At 46.6% G+C, this 24,136-nt stretch overlaps 1 protein-coding gene across 1 annotated transcript in view; it reads right to left on the reverse strand.

Moving 5' to 3' along the window:
• Positions 1-24,136, reverse strand: part of ASXL2 (ASXL transcriptional regulator 2) — a 144,435-nt gene that overhangs the window by 11,697 nt on the left and 108,602 nt on the right. Inside the window, exons 8-11 of the mRNA XM_085894357.1 lie at positions 12,769-12,932; positions 11,408-11,504; positions 10,391-10,496; positions 3,102-3,633 (exon numbers count right to left, since the gene is read on the reverse strand). Coding sequence (XP_085750483.1) covers positions 3,102-3,633; positions 10,391-10,496; positions 11,408-11,504; positions 12,769-12,932 — 899 coding nt within the window. The remainder of the gene's footprint in view (positions 1-3,101; positions 3,634-10,390; positions 10,497-11,407; positions 11,505-12,768; positions 12,933-24,136) is intronic.

Here is a 24,136-nt window from a genome sequence, read left to right on the forward strand (position 1 = left end):
TCAGGCTTTACACCAAAGAGGTCAACGATTGACCGTATCCTTGCACTTCGTGTCCTCACCGAACGCAGACGAGAGTTTCGGCAGGGGCTGCTTGCAGCCTATGTTGATCTCTGTGAAGCGTTCGATTCAGTGAATCGGGATGTCCTCTGGAGGATTCTTGGTCTTCGTGGGGTGCCACCAAAACTGATCGATCTGATGTCTGAATTCTACTCTGGTACTGAGAGTGCTGTGAAGTGCGGTGGTACCATCTCTGACTTATTTCCAGTTGTTACTGGAGTTCGTCAGGGATGTGTACTTGCCCCCACACTTTTCAGCACTTGTATGGACTGGATTCTAGGGAGGATGTCGGAGAGATCAAGTTGCGGTGCGTCATTTGGGAATGTCAAGATCTCGGACCTTGACTTTGCAGATGATGCAGTCATCTTTGCGGAGACTTTAGACATCCTCTTGGGGGCCCTCGAGGTGCTGAATGAGGAGTCGGAGCCGTTGGGATTACGGGTTTCTTGGGTCAAAACTAAGATCCAGGCTTTCGGTGACATCTTGGATGCTGCTGTCCTGTCTGTGTCTGTTTGTGGTGAGGATGTTGAGGTTGTGGAGAGATTCACTTACCTTGGCAGTGATATTCATGTCTCTGCTGGCTGCGAGTCAGAGGTCAATAGACGTCTGGGTCGGGCCTGGGGAGTCATGGATTCACTGGATCATGGGGTATGGCGCTGCCGGTACCTGTGCGGGAGGACGAAAGTCCGAGTCTTCAGGTCCTTGGTACTTCCAGTCTTGCTCTATGGGTGCGAGACTTGGACTCTGACCAAGGATCTGAGACGGAGACTTAATTCCTTTGGTACCAGGTCTCTTCGGAGAATCCTTGGCTATCGCTGGTCAGATTTTGTGTCCAACGAGCGGTTGCTGAGAGAGACTCGGATGAGATTTGTTACCTGCATAGTCCGTGAGCGTCAGTTGCGGCTGTATGGACATGTGGCTCGTTTTCCTGACTCTGATCCTGCTCACCAGATTCTCTCAGCGAGGGAGTCTCATGAGTGGAGGAGGCCAGTGGGTCGACCACGTGCCTCATGGTTGCAACAGGTTGACCATAATCTCAAGGAGATGGGGATGGGCCTGGCATCTGCCTGGGGGATGGCCAGACGGAGGCCCCTGGAGTACCGGCAGAAAGTGGACGCAGCGACGTGCTGTTCTGGCACATGCTCCCATACCTGACCTGACCTTCATTGGTCCAGCATGGTTCGGATCTGAGTTTAATCCGGGTCTTTATCCCCGATAATCTGTTCATTCTTGCTGGTACATTCTTGGCAGGTCCGTTCGGCTGCATCCGAACCGGAAAGGTAGTTGGTAGTTGGTAATTGGTAGAGTGATCTGGTTCGAGCAAGGCGTACTGAGGGCGTGGTTCCCCGGTAGTTGAAACCACGTGGTTAATTAGGTAAATTGATTCAAGACAAAAAGACCCTACGGTACGTGGTGGAGGCATTGACGTCCACAGTCGATTAAGCGACCCGCCGCGTCACAGAATTATCCGTGAGAGACGGCCTACAATTCTGGGAGTCTGGTGGGAGACGACGTAACTTCCCCCACCTAGTGGTCGTTCTCGCCACCAGACCCCGGCCCGCAACAATATACTTCTGGTAATCAAGCAAGCTAGAAGCAAAGAATATAAACTCTCCGCAAATTAAACAGGTCATTCACGTTAAGAAGTTATTGGGGTGGAGAGAAAAGGAGAAAGAGTGTGTGTGTGTATGTGTGTATGTGTGTATGTGTGTATGTGTGTATGTGTGTATGTGTGTATGTGTGTATGTGTGTATGTGTGTGTGTGTGTATGTGTGTATGTGTGTGTGTGTGTGTGTGTGTGTGTGTGTGTGTGTGTGTGTGTGTGTGTGTGTGTGTGTGTGTGTGTGTGTGTGTGTGTGTGTGTGTGTGTTTTGAGGAGGGGCACGAAGTTTGTCTCTTGAAGTGATCGTCAATCCACGGTTTTCCACAGCTTTCATACTTTCACTCCATCTCTCTTGAGACGTTGGCGATAAGTGAAGCCTCTTTTTTTTAACGTATTATCAATATGTTTAAATTGATAAATGGTGATGCTGTTCCACAATGAGCGAGTCTTTTTCCAATTGTAGCAAAAAAAAAAAAACCCCTGCAGAAATGGAAGTGCAGAATCGATTGGAAAGCGACATAACCATGTAATCCAAGTCGTTATGACACCGCCCTGATCAAGTCATCGCCCCCACAGATGCTATGCCAAAAATGCCAATTGGAATCACATCTTTGGATTGCCACACAGAGGAGGAAAAAACACCAAGAACTGCTTGTTAGTGTCAGTGAACATACTTTTGTAACGCTCGTGTTTCATGTCGCCAAAGCTTCACAAAACAGAGGTTACAATCATTTTACACACGAAAGCTGCATCATGACATGAGATACACATACACCTCGTGTCACAGAATCTTAACATGATTACCAACACATTTACTTGCGCGCGCGCGCGCACACACACACACACACACACACACACACACACACACACACACACACACACACACACACACACACACACACACACACACACACACACACACACACACACACACACACACACACACACACACACACACACACACACACACACAATCTCAAGTATCCTCTTCCCACCCCATTCAAATGCTTTACAGCATACCCAGAAAGGAATATCAATATCTGTGCACCTTCTTTGTGGAGCCCCCAAAGACACTGTTGAATTTAGGCCTTTGTCCTTGCAACCAATTTACAGCTGATTGTTATATATATATATATATATATATATATATATATATATATATATATATATATATATATATATATATATATATATATATATATATATATATATATATATATATTGCTCACCTACGTCAAAAACAAAACATTCTCTAAACTACAGAGAATACTGACAGACCCTGGATGCTTTAACGACCGGTACCACAAAAAAAAAAATGGAATGCATCTTTGATGCACTGCGCACAAACGAGCTGTTTTTCACAACTTTGTTTCTGTTCGAAATCCCACATTTCACTTTTTTCATTCAAATCGCAAAAAAACAATTTGCAATGGCCCATTACCTTAATAGGTGGAACTCTCAACTGCTGCTGTGGTGTTGAGCATCCCTCCGTCCTTGCGTGCTTTCGTTCTGGACTCGAATCATCGACTCTCGACACGGAACGTCCTCTTTCATGAGCGGAGTCACCATGGTGCCGTCCCGTGAGGGCCCTAAGCCTTTCACGCAGTCGCGACAGAGTGAGCTCACACCGTGGCACTGCCAGTTGGGGCTTCTGCTTCACAGAATTATTGTGCATTTCTTTCGCATCAGTCACTGGTTCTGCATATTTTGTGTCTGTTGATAATGACTCTTGAAGCCTTTGAGACACAAGTTCCTGGTTGTGATTCTTTGGGTCCATCTCCTGATCTTCATCTTCCTGACTCTGCCCCTCACTCTTGACCTCCTCAGTGGTATCAATGACAAGTTCTTTGTTTCTCAGTGCAAGGTCCTGGTTGAGATCAACCGTGTTCTCTCGCCAATCTTCAACAATGGATGTGTTGTCTTCTGGCTCGCAGCTGGTCAATTGCAAGGATTCTGCTTCTGTCAATCCGATCCTGAACATCAGAACACACAAAATGCACACACATGAAGTGAACAAATATACATGCAAACAAAGAAGATGAAGCACAACACATGCTCACATACAATAACCGACAAAAATATTATAACTGCAGCAAATAACAACAATATACTGTATACAGTGGTGGCATCCATTTTTGAAGAATCTAACGAGTTCAAAACCATGAAACAAACAGTCATTACTGCAGTAAATTAGGTTTGATTCATATTTCAGCCAAACAACAGGCAATAATTGGTCCTTCAAATAATACCAAATATCACTGTGTCTCTTAAGCAAGAAATCCCACAATAAACCAATTTCACCCGCAGGGTGACCCGTATCTTGCCAAAAGGTGACCACGTGTGACTTCTTTAAGGTCACACTGAGGTGAACAGAGCTGCTATCCACCAGGAGCGACTCCTTGAGGAATATCTGCCTACGAAAGATTCCGATGAGAATCGTTCTACAGAGTAACCATGAAAAATATGCTTTTGCCTCATAACGTCACCAAATGACGTCATAATGTCTCAAGCTTGACATATCTAGAAAGCACTCATTGAGGTGATCAATTTGAGGTCCGACACGATATGGTTCCTAAAACTTGAAAATTTGACCTTGGGGTCAAATATGTTTGACCTTAGGCGCTATCCATGAAGATCAAGGCCAATCGCCACCAAAAATTAATCAGCTGAGCGCCAGACCATGAACTATATTCCCATGAAGTTTGAAGACGATCCGATCAAAATTACTCAAAAAATAAGGGTTTCGTCGACTCCTCTGATTTGCGACAAAGTGACCTTGACCTTTGACCTTGACCTTCAAATTTTTATGCGCTGAAAGGGACCTCTATAGGCCTCTGATATGCGAAGTTACAAAAATTTCCAATGATAACTGCTCTGCAGAGTGATTTATACGTGATTACAGACCAAAAACAAACAAACAAACAAAAAAAAAACATGAAGGTCAAGGCCAATCGCCACCAAAAATTAATCAGCTGAGCGCCAGACCATGAACTATATTCCCATGAAGTTTTAAGACGATCCGATCAAAATTACTCAAAAAATAAGGGTTTCGTCGACTCCCCTGATTTGCGACAAAGTGACCTTGACCTTTGACCTTGACCTTCAAAATTTTGTGCGCTGAAAGGGACCTCTATAGGCCTCTGATATGCGAAGTTACAAAAATTTCCAATGATAACTGTGCTCTGCAGAATTTTTTATACGTGATTACAGACAAACAAACAAACAAACAAAAAAAGAAAAAACATACAAGCTGACTCACATATCTTGCAAAAACTTCGTTTTGGCAAGATAATAATCACTGTCATGTTTACTGATGGATCAGAACCCGAACCGTCAGCATATAAACAAGCAGGCAAACAAACTGAGCGTGTGCACACACCTGCAATGAGAAATGAATAATAACTTGATGTGACTCACAGACTAACATTACTTCCAGTGACATTACACGGTGACAATCAAGTTGTCCGAATTGCCGAACTTATTAATTGGAGGACTTATGAATGTGTATCCATATGCTAACCTCTCCAAGTAAGAATTATTGAGAAATGTCATAAGTGTTCAAAAGCTCACAGGATCATCAGCTGAATAAGACATGACTATTAGGATTTTGGCCCCTTTCAGTTCAAAACATCTCAGTGGGCTCACAGAATAGTCAAGAGGTATGCACACTCGCCTCTGAGCTGCTAAGTTTGAGTCTCAACTCAGCTATCAACTGTCATCCCAGTATTTCTCAGGCAATCATCAATGTGTACGCCGCTCCATCAGCTGGACATTAAACTGGGCGTACCGTCTGCTGACACGAGTTTGTGCACGGTGTCCTTTGCGAAGAATAGGCGAACTATCGCCGGCACCCGGAACAAATTACAAAATCCTGCTCTAACACCTACAGAGGGCGCTGCACCAGTGGTACAGCTGCACCCAAATCTACTATAAATGGACAAGGTGTGTGTGTGTGTGTGTGTGTGTGTGTGTGTGTGTGTGTGTGTGTGTGTGTGTGTGTGTGTGTGTGTGTGTGTGTGTGTGTGTGTGTGTGTGTGTCTCATGTTTTTTGTGATTTTTTTGCCTTCTCCTGGAGCTTTCTGGTATGGAATGTAAAGCACCAAAATGATTGTCACGGCCTCCTGAGTTGATTAGGCTAATTACAAAGAATCTGGAATAATTCCCATGTTTTAAACGCACGTCATGTTTAGGTGTACAGAGCAGCTTAAATTGGTCCTTCCAAGGCATGGCATTCCAATTACAAATTAAACAACAAAAACAATGATAACATTATAACAAAGCAAGATAACATTTGTAAACAAAGAAGAGGAGAACACCAATAATAGGAACAACAATAATAATAATAGTAGTATAATTTGGCAATAACAATAGCGAATGTATAATTCCGGCCATGGCCGAAGTACATCTAGGCTTGGTGAAAAGGCAAGCTAATGCTCAAGCAGTGCAGCAGGCAGGTATGCTACAAGGCTGTGAAGGCCAATGAAAATTTGGTCCAATGGACCAACAGGCCCACTTGGTTAATAAAACTATGCTACCCACGCAGCCATGTGCAATGCATACAAAAGAATAATAATAATAATAATAATAATAATAATAATAATAATAATAATAATAATAACAACATCTCAGTTTAAATGAGTTGTCTGGGGAAAGCAGAAATACTTGTTGCATCTGACAAACAAGGAATTTCCATTGTGCAGAAAGAGAAGCAGATGCCACACAACATACACACTCTTCATGCTCCAAGCCTCAGGGCAGATTGCATTACGATCCATTACAAATGCAGAAATGAGAGGGATTTGAGCCATGTAAAGTGATGTACATGCATTTACAATCAGAAGGAAAATAATGGTCGTTTCAGCATAAGCCTTTTTGCAAATCTCAGCCCCCCCCCAACCCCAAGGCCACCTCCTTCCAAATTTCCACTTTTTCCTTCCTGAATTTTCTTCTGTATCCATCTTGTTTACCCCATGCATCCCGGTCTACCCCTGCCCCATTTTTGTCCAAGTCTCCCTCTATTTTATCCTTCAACCCTCCTGTTGGTGTCTCCATCCCCACTCTACCCCATATATATATATATATATATATATATATATATATATATATATATATATATATATATATATATATATATATATATATATATATATATATATATATATATATATATATATACATATATTGTTGCGGTTCTCGGAACCGCATGCATACAACAGATAGGTGTCCCAAGACAGTTATTCCATTATTATACGTGCAGATAGTCCCCTTTCTGTTTAGCGGGACAACAAGGGAGTGAGTGCGTTGCGATGATCTAATCGCTAGGGTTGCTTCAATCATTTTTTTTTTCCTTCATTTCATCCCCACTCTTCTTCTTTTCTGATTATTCCTGAGGTAAATCAGTCACGTGCGCCTTCGCTGTAAGGTGGGGCCTCGTGGAGGCCAGCACATGCGGCGCCATGGTGGGGAAACTGCAGCGCCGAGTGATGTGGTGTGCTAGTTGGTGCTGCGCTATTGACTTGAGCTTCCGATGGTCTGGGGAGAATTGCTGATTGCATTATAAAGGCATGCAAGTAAATACCTCTTAAGAGGCTGCACAAATGGTGTTTTTCATGGCACAGGAAACACGGCCAGCACGACGCCCACGCTGCACGAAACGCGGACAGAGGCCGATAAAGCCGACTCTACGCCATGTTGGGCAGGATACGAGTGTGCGGGTAGAAGCGGCTTGATCCTTTTTAACCTCAATACCAGACACATATTGGTGTTCGCCCCGCGCACACGCTAGCGGAGTTGTGTGAACGCGAGCGCTGGCCATGTGCGTAATGGCGGAACCGCACGCACTGTATGGAATGTGCTCAAAAGCAGACATGTACGCTGCTCGTGAAACGCGCATGGATTTATCCATGGCGATGTACCTTCGGTCCTCGCTGGCAGCGGTGGATTCTCCACGGATGGTGAACGTCTTCTCATCTCTGCGGCCAGCGAGGCTGCGGTCGAGCCAGGGAATGTACAGTGCGGGCCACGTTGGCGCGCACAGAACGAGCGCGTTGATCGACGCTGGTCAAACGCCCGAGCAGGCATCACCCGGGGGTTTTTGCGGGATGATTCGCATGCCAATTTCAGTGTGGGCGATTCATGTCATCTCGTGGATTCGGAGTGCAATATTGCCACTGTTTGAGATGGCCTTGCCAGAAACGAAGTGAGGCGGTTTCCGGCCCAAGCTGGCGGGCCACGTGAGGGGTCGGGGCTAATCAGAGCGCCCGATTCGGGTGATGACGTTTGGATTCGGCACGCCCCCCCCTCCCCGAGCTGCGGGCCCTATAAAGGTCGGGGCAGTCCCTCTTGCCCGGTCAGTCTAAGTCTCCTTTTCCTCGTCTCCGCCCACGTCGACACCGCCACGACCCGCCTCCTGCTCCTCGACTCCGCCTCCTCATCCTCATCTCCACCCACACCACGTCGACCCCACCCGCCTACCTGATCCTGCCTACTACTCCACCCTCGCCCTCTGGACTCTACCCCTCCTCCACTCAAGCTCCTCCCTCACGAGCACAATCTCCACATGTGCGGCTTGGGCCAGAAGAAACGCGCCCACTGGTCGGGTACCACACCTCGGAGAATCCCCTCCCCCCAAAACGTATTGGTGGCACGTCGTGCTATCGGGCGCACAGGTGCCGAGATCATAACCTCAAACCCCCCCCCCCTCCCGGTTGCAAAACTCCCTCTTCATCGGGTTCTGTGTCTGTGTGTGAGCGTGTGTGTGTGTGTGTGTGTGTGTGTGTGTGTGTGTGTGTGTGTGTGTGTGTGTGTGTGTGTGTGTGTGTGTGTGTGTGTGTGTGTGTGTGTGTGTGTGTGTGTGTGTGTGCTGGCGCCTGTCTGCTAAAGTAAGACTGGAGAAGATTGTTATCATTGTTATTGTTATTATTTCCACATTAAGTCTGCTCTGTGTCCCCTTTTGTAAGTTGCCTGTTTATTGTCGCACCACACACTTCTTTCTATCTCTGCGCAACACACCCCAATAAATCTTCACTGTGCCACATATTTTTCCTCGCCTGCTTGCAAAGAAATTATTATTAGGAATGTTGCCTGCTCGTTTTTGTGTTTTCTTTCATTGATCCAGCATGGTCCGAATCCAAATTTAGCCAGGACTTTATTCCCAATGATCTGTTCCTTTTAGCCGGTACGTCCTTGGCAGTGTCGCTCGGCTGCATCCAATCTGGAAAAGTGATCCAATCTGGTAGAGTGATCCGGTTCGGACAAGGCGTATCGAGGGCGTGTTTACCCGGTAATTAAACCACGTGATTAATTAGGTAACCCGATTAACCCATAGACGGGAGGACCATAGGTCACGCGGTTGAGTTATTGGTGTCCAAGATCGGTTGAGCGACCCATCGCATCACGGAATTATCCGTGTGTGACGGCCTACAATTCCGGGGAGTCTGGTGGGAATCGACATAGTGGTCTTCTCACCCGACCCCCCCGGCCCGCAACAATATATGTATGTATATATATATATATATATATATATATATATATATATATATATATATATATATATATATATATATATATATATATATGTATATGGAATTCGGCAGGAATCGGCAAGAATCACCATGAGTACTAGTATACTGGGCCGGTGTATACCCCAGTTAAAATAGGTGTACCATATCCCTGTGTCGTAAGAGGCGACCAGGGTTGCGTCAGGAAGGGCATCTGGCATAAAATATGTGCCAAATCACTATGCGGATCATACGGATGATCCGCTGTGGCGACCCCTAACGAGAGCAGCCGAAAGAAGAAGATATATATATATATACATATATATACATATACATATATATATACATATATACATATACATATATATATATATGCATATATATGCATATATATGCATATATATATATATATATATATATGCATATATATGCATATATATATATATATATATATATATATATATGCATATATATGCATATAAAGCATTATAGCCAAGTGCTAATTCCTCTTCTTCCAAAAGTGGCTTCGCGCTCGTGTTCGGGGCAGACGAAGCAACATCTTTTGTTTTGCTCCTCGTGAATGAGCAGCACGCAGGCTAGAGAAGAAGCATCAATGGAAGTGCACAGTCGTGCTGGATCCAAAAAGGCAGCACACTGCAGGATTTGGGACCATGGGCCGAGAATGGTGGGTTGACGAGAGAGGATTGCCGTGATTACGGAAAGCAAGAAAAAAAATAAAAGGAGGATCTGATGTTCTGGTGAAACTTCCAAGTGCTCTCCTTACCCTGTACTGCCAACTGCTACTGTTCTTCTTCTTCTTTTGCTCATTTGTCATTTATATTCTGCATTTATGTTCCATCACAAGGGCTTTAGTTGTAAAACAAAAACGTTTTAAGTGCTTTGGGTGGCCTAAAGAAAAACAAATATTTAATGAGCAATAACACAAACTTTTAGAGTACGTATGTAGATATGCTGGTGCAACATGGATTGCGATGGATAGAAAATGTAGATATACGCAATTGTAGACTCGTAAAACGAATTGTTTTCAAGACAAATGTTGACATCACAAATGGTTAAAAAAAAAAATGAAAACCCGATATTTATAATAATGACAATAAATCATTTTGCAATCATTTTATGAATATCGTTTGAAAGGCTACTTGTTGAAATGAAAATCAAATACGGTATTTACATCTCTGCAAGAAAAGTGTCTATCTGTAGGAAAGTGTACCTCTCTCCACAATAGACTTCAAAGAAACATTCTTTCCATTGCTCCATTCGTTTCTTCTTCTCTTGCTCCTGTCGTATGCGCAGCTGCATTTCAGGGGTGAACTCTCCTGTGGGAAAAGTGTTGATAATATCAATTCAATGTGCTCCTTTGTACCATATTTTGTGCAACTTTTTCCCCCTTTAAGAACCGATACTGAACCTTACTTTGATTCGATGAATGATACCCTTTACAGAGTGTTGCTGCTGCCAAAGCAGTTTATTGGCAAGGGTCTTACTGGGTGGTTTGCCATTGTCTTACCAGCATCAGTTGTCTGTGCTCTATCCTTTTAAAGGCCGAGTCAAGCAAGTAAGCAGCACAAACCAATTTTAAAGCTCTTTGGTATGGCTCGGCTGGAGTTTGAACCACCGACCTGGCAGACTCAGAGCAGATGCTCTCACCATTACACCGTCGAGTCTGATTGCACCTTCTTTATCGTCCCCCCAAAATACACACTGTGACCATCAGAATCATTTTCCACAAGTCATACTCTGCAAGGTGCCGCTCCATTGCAACAAGTTCAATTTGTACCATTCTATCCATGTTGGATCCACTTGACTTGAAAGACTTCGAGTTCTGCAACGGACTGTTAAAACTTGCTCGATGTTGTTGCTTCAGTTTAGTAAAACATACAAAGTACTACATCACAACTGCTTGCATGATCACTTAACATCACTCAAGGCCATATAACTTAACATTGATCCGAGCAAAAATTGATTCATTCAGTCTGAAGACATGAGATATTATTGGACATTGCCGTCTCAACCTAGCCATGCCTCCCACACCCAAGCACCATTGGCCCTCATGTAATTGCAACAGATTCGCAAATACAGATGTAGTGAGCCAGGACTTATGTAAAAGACTATCCAGTGGGCCTCAGAAATAAAATGAGCTGGCATTGACTTGCACTTTCCTAAGGAAGTCAATATATTTGAAATGCCCAACACATCCAGCTGCAGCCATGTTTTTGACTCCCCTTACCCTCTGCCAGTCTTTCCTTCCATTCTTGTGCCGCCAGTGTGAAGAACTCATTGTTAAGGGCTGAGGCACTGGTCCTGAGTAGCCCGTCGGTCCCAATCTGTCACAATAGGCATTACACAGACGTAGCCAGCGTTCATCAGTCATTATACAGATTCATGAATCAAGAAAGCATACAATTCATACATACAACAAACAGTCGTGAATAAAGTTTTAACAATAAATAATGGAGTCTCCTGTTATTGAGCAATTGAACGTAAACGTTTAACGTTCAAAATACCTTAAAAACAATAGCAAACTTCCGTTCTATGGAACATTTGTGCTAAAGAATTGCAATTTTGGTGGCCAATCCCATTTTAATACATACATCGCAACTCTTGTACAATGAACAGCGACATGCAGACTTTTCATTCTTTTCAAAATAGTTTGAGCTATTCTGGAGACAATACAGCTCTCTTTTATGTCCAGGTCATTAAATATGATTATGGCCAAATGGGAAACCGCAGAATAATGTGAAATGTAGATTTAAATAAATAAAAGTTGATACGTCTCAGATATATAACCAGTGTGCAGAGTTCGCTACAAGATTAAAATGGAGTTCTTCTTCTTCTTTATTTGTATACAGCAGAAAGCTGTGGGGTAGCATCATTGGCTGAGGGCACAATGCCCGATGCTGGTTAGGACAGGAATTTGGAATTTGGCCATGGTGCCAGTGATAGCTTGCTAACTCTGCGCGAAGAACACCATGGGATCATTAACGTCCACCAACTAATGTCGGCAGAAGGGACTACGTCCATCTGAAAGACGGCACACACATTGATGAATCACCATGATTGTGAAACACCACAATGACAGTTTATAGCTGGGTCTGGAGTCCAACCCATACTAGACAGCTTGGAGGTGAGTGCATGTACCTCTAAGCCATTCTGTCAGCCCTCCAATTGAATTGACAGTGAGGAAAGAGCCAAATATGATCAAACTGCATTTTTCGAGGCTTAGCAGCTAGTTCAATGCATCTACCAAAAGTGTTACAGTAAATAAATGTTAACACCATTTCAAATTGTTAAACAGCAGCTTGTGTAGTTGAAATAAAAAAAATAAACACCTACTTGAAATAAAAAGTCTACGCTTTGCTTGCCAAATCCACCGTTACAGTGTGTATAACCACCTCCACAATATGCATATGTCCAACAACCCATACTTAATATACATCAATCCCCCCCTCCCCTAAAAACACACGCACACACACACACACACACACACACACACACACACACACACACACACACACACACACACACACACACACACACACCTCCAATGACTTCTACCTACCTACGCTATAGAATTTTATTCCTTCTCACCTGCCTGTCGACCTCAGGCAGCAACGCGAGTAGCTGACACTGAGTGCCGAATGGGAGCACCGACATAGTGTGCTTGTTGATGAGTGCACGCAGGTTTGTGTTCACCAGGATAGAATCAGGCGTCTCAACGTCAATATCGCCCTCACGTGCATGCCGCAACTGTCCTGTTTGTCAACAAATAAACATGTCCTCAAACAATAACTAAGTCACCTCTGCACAATTTTTACATTTAGCACAAAATTCTAATAAGCACAGTTTTTAGGAAGAGCAATTTAATCAAAACTCACAAAAAAACCTGGATGTACACCAGTTTATAAACTTTCCAAGGGGAAAGGCATCACATGACTAAACTAGACTTCACAGAACATGATACCTTGTGCAGTGTTCAAGTAAATACTTTAATTAAAAAAAAATTACTTTAAAGCCTGGTGTTGGCTTTGTGGTTCGGGTGGCAGGCTTCGGATCTTGGGGTCCAGAATTTGAGCCCCGTTGGCTTATGAATTAACACCAGGTGGGGTTGACTCAACCTGTCATCCTTCCAAGGTCGGAAAAATGAGTACAAATGTACTGGTAGAGAGGCACAGCGACACTTCCATGAAATGATAGCTACCCAGCAGCCAAGCCACCATACACAAGAACAGAATGACTAAAGATTGCTTTAAAAAAAACAAACAAACAAAAAACCCGGAAGTTGAGCACTACTGAAATAGAATGCAGCGTCAATCGGAATCGTACATATAGCCATCTAATGGCCTCCTCTTCACCCTCTCTCATGCTATATATCGATATACAGCATGGTTCTTGGAAGTATTATGAAGGCAACTTGTGTTCTACAGTGTTCAAGTGCATAATTAAATTTCAATAAAGGTTTATATAAATTATTTTCAGGTTTTGCTGCCATTTTTACCCAGTGTTTATTGCATCACCCTCTCCAGCACATTACATTAATTATTATTTGTGCCTGTTGTTTGTGTCCTTTATGACCTCCATAACAAACCAGTAAGTTTCCTGTTTGGAATGATTTTCAATTTTGTTTGACTGTCAGACAGGCAGAGAGAGTAGAAATATTATCTCACTATACTACTCTTTGCACACGGGCAATTGGGACAAATTCAAATTCAAAGCCAAATAAAGGTAAAACAAGAAACTTGTCTTCCTTTTAATGTTCCGATTCGTGTTCAAAATATAACATTCAATTTAAATAGGTTGTTCCTTGATCATAACCTGACAAGACAGATGGATGGACAGACAGGCATGAACCAATAGGTTAACCCCGTTTTTCGCTTTGTGTGTGTGTGTGGGGGGGTAAATATGCAGATGCTAAAATCTTTTAATCAAAACTCAAAAAAAAAATAAAAAAAACTGGTTGTACACCGGTTTATAAACTTTCCAAGGGGAAGGACATGACATGTCTAAAATATGCAGATGGTGAGACCCAACATTGTTTTCATCAAACTTATGATGATGGCGATATTTTTATGACAGTCAGAATAAATAATTTCAGTTTGGGTGAAAATGTTTAGCCTCAACACCTACATATTGAAATGTGCATGTGGAAGTGCAGGAACCCACCTTTTGTTTCATGATTCTTGTGTGAATTACCATACTACGCAAGTATTTTGTGTATCGCTGTCATGGGCATTTTTGTGTAAAGACAACAATTTAAAAACAAATACAACAGTTGGAAAGGTGTAGCGGGTCACATGTTTCTCATTCCTTCCCCTCTCTCACATTATCAATGAATATATGCCAACATGCCATGGCTCCCTCGGGGGCTGGACGGGGCTTCCTTTGGACCATGAAGAGGTACAATGTGGTTCACCGCAAGTTGTTTGCCGGCTTGAGCTTGGAGCGGTGGGCGACGCAAGCAGTCCTGGGGAGATAAGCGTGGCTGTTTGAGGGAAGGACAGTGACTGCAACTGGAGTGGCAAAGAGACCACGAGTTCCACTTGGTCAAAACTGCTGGGTTGGTCCTCAGGCTCCAAAAGGATGGTGCCGCTGGTTATACATGCACGCACACAACTGATCTCCACCGCTGGGCTTGCGTGCTCTGGGTGAGCGACACAAGGTGGTCGCCATCTTTCACACTATTAAAAAGGGATGTACTTGGTGTTTCTCTCTTTTATTCTGCCCTGCACACATTCTTTTTCCTGCAACCCCTTGCTTTTTTTGTGCGTTGCCAAATCCACATCCATAGATTGTGCTCAGAGCTGTTATACACCATCTTATGTTCGGCTCCATCACAATCCGTGCCTGTTATCTTTGTATCGGATTTGTTTACCAAATTTATTGAAATGTATTGCTACGTGGAGAGGAGGGGGAGTGTAGATGTCAGGGCAGGGTGGGTGGGAGAGATTGGGTCCGTAGCTAGATTGTGGTAATAGCATGGATGGTGTGACCAGGTAACTTAGATTCCTCTTGTAACAGCTATTTGTCCAGACTCTCGAGGGAAGTCTTGTTAAAGGTGTTGCTGAGAAGGCGGTGAGTGGACACCTGAGAGCAGTGCAGTATAGACTAGGTTTATCGTGTAAAACCTCCTCTCAGGCAAGGCCGGGTGGAGGATACGAGCAGCAACCAACACCAAAGGCAAATGGAAAGTGCATTGCGTTTTTAAAGGAAACACCAAAACGGACCATTTGGCCAGTGGACTGCTGGCCATGGTGGCGGGATCAGCTGCGGAGCCTTGGAGTAAGATGCAAGACTTTTTATTGGGGCCTTATTGGAAGATGGCATGCCCACAGAACGAGTGGAAGGCCAATGATAGGGGCCTGCCATGCATGAAGGCGGTCCCAAAATTTACGAGGGTTGTGACGAGTTGGAGTTTGAGACTCAGTGTGGTAGTTATATTAGAGTTGTAAACCAGTAAGAGTTGTTGCTGAGCTTCAGGCACAGCAGTATATATATATATATATATATATATATATATATATATATATATATATATATATATATATATATATATATATATATATATGTATATATATGTATATATATGTATATATATGTATATATATATATATATGTATATATATGTATATATATATATATATATATATATATATATATATATATATATATATATATATATATATATTGTTACGGTTGTGGAAATTCACAGAACACCATTCAGGTTCCCCGAAGATCAGTTATGTCGATAAGTGTGTGTCCAGATTAGATTTCCCCACCAATGTCTAACGGGATTTATTCGTGTGTCGGGTTGTACTGTGAACCTTTGAGGTGGTGTTATTCTTTCCTATCTTTATTTTAAACAACATCTCCTCACCACCTTCGCCACAACCGCCAATATCTCCTCACCACCTTCACCACAAGCGCCAACATCTCCTCACCACCTTCGCCACAACCGCCAATATCTCCTCACCACCTTCGCCACAACCGCCAACATCTCCTCACCACCTTCGCCACAACCGCCAACATCTCCTCACCACCTTCGCCACAACCACCAACATCTCCTCACCACCTTCGCCACAACCGCCAACATCTTCTCACCTTCATCTCCACAAACGCCGCCATCCTTTCACCAGCAACGGCATCCACAGTCGAACGGCATCTCCGCCGACAAACGCGAGGACTCCCTCGTTGGAGCAAAAGCCGGTGATTTCTACCACGTCCGTGTTTGACGGCAGGATCGGATCAGAATGACAAAAGGGGCGGAGCCAGTGGGGGGTGAAGGGTCAGAGGTGAAAGACCAAACGCCACCACCCCCCCCCCCCGAACCCAATAAAAGGCCAGGCTGAAAAGCCGAGAGTTGAGTTGGGTTCGGAGTTGAGTGGAGGTCGGAGTTGAATCGGCAGTCTGGAGTCTGCAGTTCGGAGTTTGGAGTCTGGAGACCAGCCAAGCCTGCAGTGCCGTGCAGAGTTGTGGGTCGGTGGAGGCAGCCGGAGAGAAGTCGCCAGCCAGCGACAAAACGGTCCGAGGTGATCGGGCCCAGGGACGGTCTGAGCGACGCTGAGGAGTGAGCGGGCTCTTAAGAGAGCATCAACTCCAAAAGAACAAGGCCCGTTCACTCCTCTGAGGCGTCGTCGGCCAGGCCCGATCGACCAGGCCGCACGGCTAGGCCTGGACCAACTAAGTTGCCGCTACACCAGCTGCCGTGTTGACGACACTACACACCGAGGGTCGCCGAACCAGGGCCCAGCGAGTCACCATGAGGGTGGCAGGTAACCTGCACGGTCTCGCGGAGCTCCTTCGGTCTTCACAGCTCCGCGGAACATTAAAGGCCTACGGGCCCAGTTCTCCCTGTTCTTTTCTGGGGTTTTTGCATGGAAGTCTGTGGTGCCTTCTCCGATAAGTAGAATTGTTATAAGTGTACATAATAAATAGACAACGGCTGTAGGTCTTTTTGCTCTTGTCTTGTCCCTTACCCCCATTCATTGCCTTGCTTGTATATGTGCATGTACAAATAAATGTCTGCATTGTTTGAATATTCACCTGCTCGTTGCGTCCCTTCCTCTATTGAGCTGCCGTAATTGCGTTCGGAATAATAGCTGTTTTTTAATAGCTGATAAGATAATCGGATCCGACAGGGCTTGGCGATAATAAACCGCTCCGCAATCGCAAATGGAGCGAGCTGCTTAAAACGGCTCGTGTCCGCACGGGTCCCGTTAAGGTGTAAATCCCCGGCATTTCTGTCTGCGCGAATAATTAGGTAAATCGACAATTCGGCGATCAACCCTGTTGGCTGATTTATGGTGTGGTTAACAACACCCGTAGCTGGGTTTTGGCGTTGATCCGAAAGCTGCGACTGGATTGCCACGGTCGGTGGGCACGTGGCCGCAATTAGCTAAAAGCGGTCGCCCGCATGCTGAAGTGGTGAGAATCCACAACAATATATGTGTGTCTGCTTCATCACCGGGACCAGTGGATGACCTTGGAGATGCGGACGCCTTCTTGCAGCCATCCATTGCCTTCACCGCAAGGCTCCTGTCATCCTGCTCACCACAAGCCTGTACATCACAATCATGAAAGCCGCAAGTCCTTGCCTCACCCATCGTTTCACGTGGTCCTAAATGGAGGTCCGAAGTGCCACACATGAGATCAGAGCCATCTCCAAAGAACATATCGCGAGCTTTCGATACGGTCTAGCATTCCACACTGTTCACCAAACTCTCTTGTTATGGTATCCAAGGCAATCTCTACTCATGGCTTGCAGACTTCCTCTCCTGTCGCAGTCAACACGTGGCTCATAATGGAATTCTCTCATCTCCTCTTCTCATCCAGGCTGAAGTTCCTCAAGGCAGTGTTCTGGGCATTGTGCTTTTTCTGGTTTTCATCAATGATCTTTCAGATTATCTGGAAAATTCTCTTTATCATCGCTTTGCTGATGACTCTACCCTCTGCCGTACCATCTCTCATCCCTCTGATCGGCAGGCAGCAGCCTCTTCGCTCTTTGCAGACCTGGATAAAATCACAACCTGGTCAAACACTTGGAATACGTCTTTCAATCCTGAGAAATCTCACACCCTCACCATGTCTCTCTGAAAAGACTGTCTAGAACCCTCCCCCCCCCAATGTACTTTCTCAACAATCCCCTTGAAAAAGTCCTTTCATTCAAAGCTTTTGGGTCTCAGTATCTGCTACGATCCTCCCTGGAAAAGCCACATCTCCAAGCTGGCCTCCTCATCCAGTCTCCGACTGGGCATCCCACGTCGTGCAAAGTCCTTCCTTGGCACACCTAAGCTTCTAACCACTGACAAAGCTTTCATCTGCAGTCTGATGGAGTACTGCTCCTCCCTTTGGGATGATGCTCCTGTCTCATACCTAGCTCGACTTCACGCCGTGGAAACCAAGGCTTTTGGGATCATTGGTATCTCCAATGATGAAGCTGAGTCTCTGGGTCTCTTATTGTCTCATCGGAGGAAGGTCAGTGGTCTTTGTTTTCTACAGTCTCCTCTCACTACCGTCTCATCCCTCTCCCTTCCACAGACCTCCTAATGTCTCTGTTCCCCACTGTTTCATCCTCCCCTCTCCCGCCCCTCTTGTTTCATATTGCCAACTTCCCTCATGCAGTTCCTCTTGCCTTTCGGGGCGGGCCTTTTCACGAAGCCGATCGCAGACTCACAAAGCCGTTCCCAGACCGACAAAGCAGCCAGTTCCTTTTACAGCAGATCGCAGACTCGACACTTGCTGTTTCTGGACCGACAAAGCAGCCAGTTCCTTTTACAGCAGATTGCAGACTCGACACTGGCCGTTTCTAGACTGACAAAGCAGCCAGTTCCTTTTACAGCAGATCGCAGACTTGACACTAGCCGTTTCTGGACCGACAAAGCAGCCAGTTCCTTTTACAGCAGATTGCAGACTCGACACTGGCCGTTTCTAGACTGACAAAGCAGCCAGTTCCTTTTACAGCAGATCGCAGACTCGACACTAGCCATTTCTTCCTTGCCTTCTTAGGGCTCGCTCTTCTGGAACGCCTCCGGGGATACGTGATTGGTCTATCCCTCCAGTCTGCACTGCAGCCGCTCTCCACCAATGGGCTGCCGACACGTCTCGCCGACTGACACTCTCAGAGCGCTGGGCGGGGGCTAGTTTGAAGGGGGGGAGGAAAAAGAAGCAAGGCGCCTCCCGGTACACCACCACTGTACGAACACTGGACAGCTTGCTTCACCTCCCGACACACATGTAACGTCCAATTACCAAACAACCTGGCTAAACATGCATTTAAGGGGGGGATCTGGGCTAATCCTATATTTAAAAACCCACTAAGGGACCATTTCCGCAACACTTGTACCCTTTAGGCACACACCACGCAAACATCTATAGTCTTCTTGCAAAATACACACTATCCTTCTTTTCAGCAAGTAATGCGCAAACTCGACCCACCAAGGGCTGGGTACTCTGCTCGTAGTTAATGAAGGCGCTCGTCACATACTCTTAGCAAAACTCTTTAGAACCAGAAATTACCATTACATCAATTTAGTCATTTAATTAGCTTCAACAAAGATTGTACTCCACTTAAATTTCCCCTTCTGTATCCATATCATTCCACATGAAAAGTGGGGTAGGGAGGGGGGAAACTGCTCGTATTTGGCTTGTAGCATGGTATTGTGTACACTGTGGTCCTAAATGAGGAGAAAGCTTAGGAATTGAACCCAGTTTTAATGAGATAAACAATCTTAATGTTATATAATGCCCAAGTGTCTGTGCTTTCAGAAAATGTATACTTTGCTATGGGTCCTATGGATATAGTTGCTTACAAAGCATGTTTTTTATCCAAACACAGGCTATCAAACATGTTAGGAAGTACGTAACAAATTGCATTTACCAAGCTGCTACAAAATTACTGGAAGCTATAACCTTGATTTTATAACCATAGAATAAGTTTACCAAGATGGCCCTATGATATAAAAATCAATACCAAAGGCCAGTTTGTGTTCAGTATACAGAAGATCAAAGGTCGTTAGGAAGTACGTAACGTTTTTAAGAAATCTGCACTTTTAATCCGAAGATGTTAGTTTGGTCAGAGCTTTGACCCTGTCGAGCAATAGAAAGAGGAAGAATTAAGCTCTGCCCAAATAGATCCTGAATCCCCATGATGTTGGCCAACAAATGATATGCAAAACTTAATCATACAATGACTTTCATTTTTTGGTCCCCCGTGTCCTAAATGTGTACATAATACCTTGCTACAAGCCATTTAATACAACACAAATCCTGAAAATAAAAAAGAATTGTGCTATAAAAATGCAATTCTCCAGCAAGTAAACACATTTCCAAAAAAAGTAAATAAACAAGTTATAAAAACATGTTTTTAAAATGCAAAATGATGTATGGATGTTACTCCAAAATTATCCAAACAAGCTAGGGATAGTCACAAGAAATGATCATGTGAAACCATCCCTACATCTTTATTGGAATAATCGTTGTCCACAGAAAATACGCGTTGTGTGTGTGTGTGTGTGTGTGTGTGTGTGTGTGTGTGTGTGTGTGTGTGTGTGTGTGTGTGTGTGTGTGTGTGTGTGTGTGTGTGTGTGTGTGTGTGTGTGTGTGTGTGTGTGTGTGTGTGTGTGTGTGTGTGTGTGTGTGTGTGTGTAAAAAGACAAAGATAGGTGAGGGGTGGAAGTGGCGTTAACAAAGAGAGCGATATGTTATTATTAATGACCGAACACAAAAAAACCCAAAAACACTCATGTCAGAACAGTTGTACACACGACGTCACAACAGAGTTTGTAAAGTCCACCACTGGCACATCTATAAAAAACTTTGATCTTCCAGTTTCAGAAAATTTGTGGGAAAAAGAACCAAAAGTAATCACTGAAAACATTGAAGTACCGCTCACGTACGACCTTATGATCCCATCGGGCGTGAACATCAAATACAAAGCATTGCGACAACATATCATACTGAGATACAAAAAAAAAACAAAAGAGAAGAAGGCTTTACTAATGGAGGTGTTAATAATGGTGATTTTGAATGAATGATGCAGAAATCAAGAAAATGACCAATACCAAGACCTTAAGCATGAAGTCAAAAGATCCTGGAAGCTGAAGAATGCCAAAGTTGTACCAGTGATGATAAAGAAGAACCTCACAGAGATATTAACAACAATATCATCCTTCCGCCACGCGGCGGGGGATAAAAAAAACCATCCCTGGGAATATTACGAGAAACGAACTACAGTTGGAAGCCGTCCTGGGCTAAGTAACGATCCTGAAGAGAGCCCTTGGCAAAAAAAAATTGAAAACAGAAAACTTCACAGCTTGGTCCATGAATTGTGACCCTTTATGCTTCAGTCACATTTGGCTCGGCGGCCAGAGGGTCTAAAAAAAATCTACGGCCACTAACAATTATAGGGCGGCCGCAGTATTTCCACGGTCACACAATGTAGCAGTCACATATGTTTTTATTTTTTGGGTAGCCGCACGGGGTATTTAGAAATTGTGGAGACCGAAAACGTGGGGGTGCCATACGGTCTTTGATTTGATGTCGCACGGTGAGGGGGAGAGACGGAGAGGGGGAGAGACGGAGAGGGGGAGAGACGGAGAGGGGGAGAGACGGAGAGGGGGAGAGACGGAGAGGGGGAGAGACGGAGAGGGGGAGAGACGGAGAGGGGGAGAGACGGAGAGGGGGAGAGACGGAGAGGGGGAGAGACGGAGAGGGGGAGAGACGAGACGGGGAGGTGTCGAGACGGGGAGGTGTCGAGACGGGGAGGTGTCGAGACGGGGAGGTGTCGAGACGGGGAGGTGTCGAGACGGGGAGGTGTCGAGACGGGGAGGTGTCGAGACGGGGAGGTGTCGAGACGGGGAGGTGTCGAGACGGGGAGGTGTCGAGACGGGGAGGTCGAGACGGGGAGGTCGAGACGGGGGGGTCGAGACGGGGAGGTCGAGACGGGGAGGTCGAGACGGGGAGGTCGAGACGGGGAGGTCGAGACGGGGAGGTCGAGACGGGGAGGTCGAGACGGGGAGGTGTCGAGACGGGGAGGTGTCGAGACGGGGAGGTGTCGAGACGGGGAGGTGTCGAGACGGGGAGGTGTCGAGACGGGGAGGTGTCGAGACGGGGAGGTGTCGAGACGGGGAGGTGTCGAGACGGGGAGGTGTCGAGACGGGGAGGTGTCGAGACGGGGAGGTGTCGAGACGGGGAGGTGTCGAGACGGGGAGGTCGAGACGGGGAGGTCGAGACGGGGAGGTGTCGAGACGGGGAGGTGTCGAGACGGGAGGTGTCGAGACGGGGAGGTGTCGAGACGGGAGGTGTCGAGACGGGGAGGTGTCGAGACGGGGAGGTGTCGAGACGGGGAGGTGTCGAGACGGGGAGGTCGAGACGGGAGGTGTCGAGACGGGGAGGTGTCGAGACGGGAGGTCGAGACGGGGAGGTGTCGAGACGGGGAGGTGTCGAGACGGGGAGGTGTCGAGACGGGGAGGTGTCGAGACGGGGAGGTGTCGAGACGGGAGGGTGTCGAGACGGGGAGGTGTCGAGACCGGGACGCGTCGAGACGGCGAGGTGTCGAGACGGGGAGGTGTCGAGACGGGGAGGTGTCGAGACGGGGAGGTGTCGAGACGGGGAGGTGTCGAGACGGGGAGGTGTCGAGACGGGGAGGTGTCGAGACGGGAGGTGTCGAGACGGGGAGGTGTCGAGACGGGGAGGTGTCGAGACGGGGAGGTGTCGAGACGGGGAGGGGTCGAGACGGGGAGGTGTCGAGACGGGGAGGTGTCGAGACGGGGAGGTGCCGAGACGGGGAGGTGTCGAGACGGGGAGGTGTCGAGACGGGGAGGTGTCGAGACGGGAGGTGTCGAGACGGAGAGGTGTCGAGACGGAGAGGTGTCGAGACGGAGAGGTGTCGAGACGGAGAGGTGTCGAGACGGGAGGTGTCGAGACGGAGAGGTGTCGAGACGGAGAGGTGTCGAGACGGAGAGGTGTCGAGACGGAGAGGTGTCGAGACGGAGAGGTGTCGAGACGGCGAGGTCGAGACGGGGAGGTCGAGACGGGGAGGTCGAGACGGAGAGGTCGAGACGGAGAGGTCGAGACGGAGAGGTCGAGACGGAGAGGTCGAGACGGAGAGGTCGAGACGGAGAGGTCGAGACGGAGAGGTCGAGACGGAGAGGTCGAGACGGAGAGGTCGAGACGGAGACGTCGAGACGGAGACGTCGAGACGGAGACGTCGAGACGGAGAGGTGTCGAGACGGAGAGGTGTCGAGACGGGGAGGTCGAGACGGGGAGGTCGAGACGGAGAGGTCGAGACGGAGACGTCGAGACGGAGACGTCGAGACGGAGACGTCGAGACGGAGACGTCGAGACGGAGACGTCGAGACGGAGACGTCGAGACGGAGACGTCGAGACGGAGACGTCGAGACGGAGACGTCGAGACGGAGACGTCGAGACGGAGACGTCGAGACGGAGACGTCGAGACGGGGAGGTGTCGAGACGGGGAGGTGTCGAGACGGAGACGTCGAGACGGAGACGTCGAGACGGAGACGTCGAGACGGAGACGCCGAGACGGAGACGCCGAGACGGAGACGCCGAGACGGAGACGCCGAGACGGAGACGCCGAGACGGAGACGCCGAGACGGAGACGCCGAGACGGAGACGCCGAGACGGAGACGTCGAGACGGAGACGTCGAGACGGAGACGTCGAGACGGAGACGTCGAGACGGAGACGTCGAGACGGAGACGTCGAGACGGAGACGTCGAGACGGAGACGTCGAGACGGAGACGTCGAGACGGAGACGTCGAGACGGAGACGTCGAGACGGAGACGTCGAGACGGAGACGTCGAGACGGAGACGTCGAGACGGAGACGTCGAGACGGAGACGTCGAGACGGAGACGTCGAGACGGAGACGTCGAGACGGAGACGTCGAGACGGAGACGTCGAGACGGAGACGTCGAGACGGAGACGTCGAGACGGAGACGTCGAGA

The sequence above is a fragment of the Eptatretus burgeri genome, chromosome 9 (assembly GCF_056783735.1).
Source record: "Eptatretus burgeri isolate ZD-2024b chromosome 9, Ebu_testis_v1, whole genome shotgun sequence".
NCBI lineage: Eukaryota > Metazoa > Chordata > Myxini > Myxiniformes > Myxinidae > Eptatretus > Eptatretus burgeri.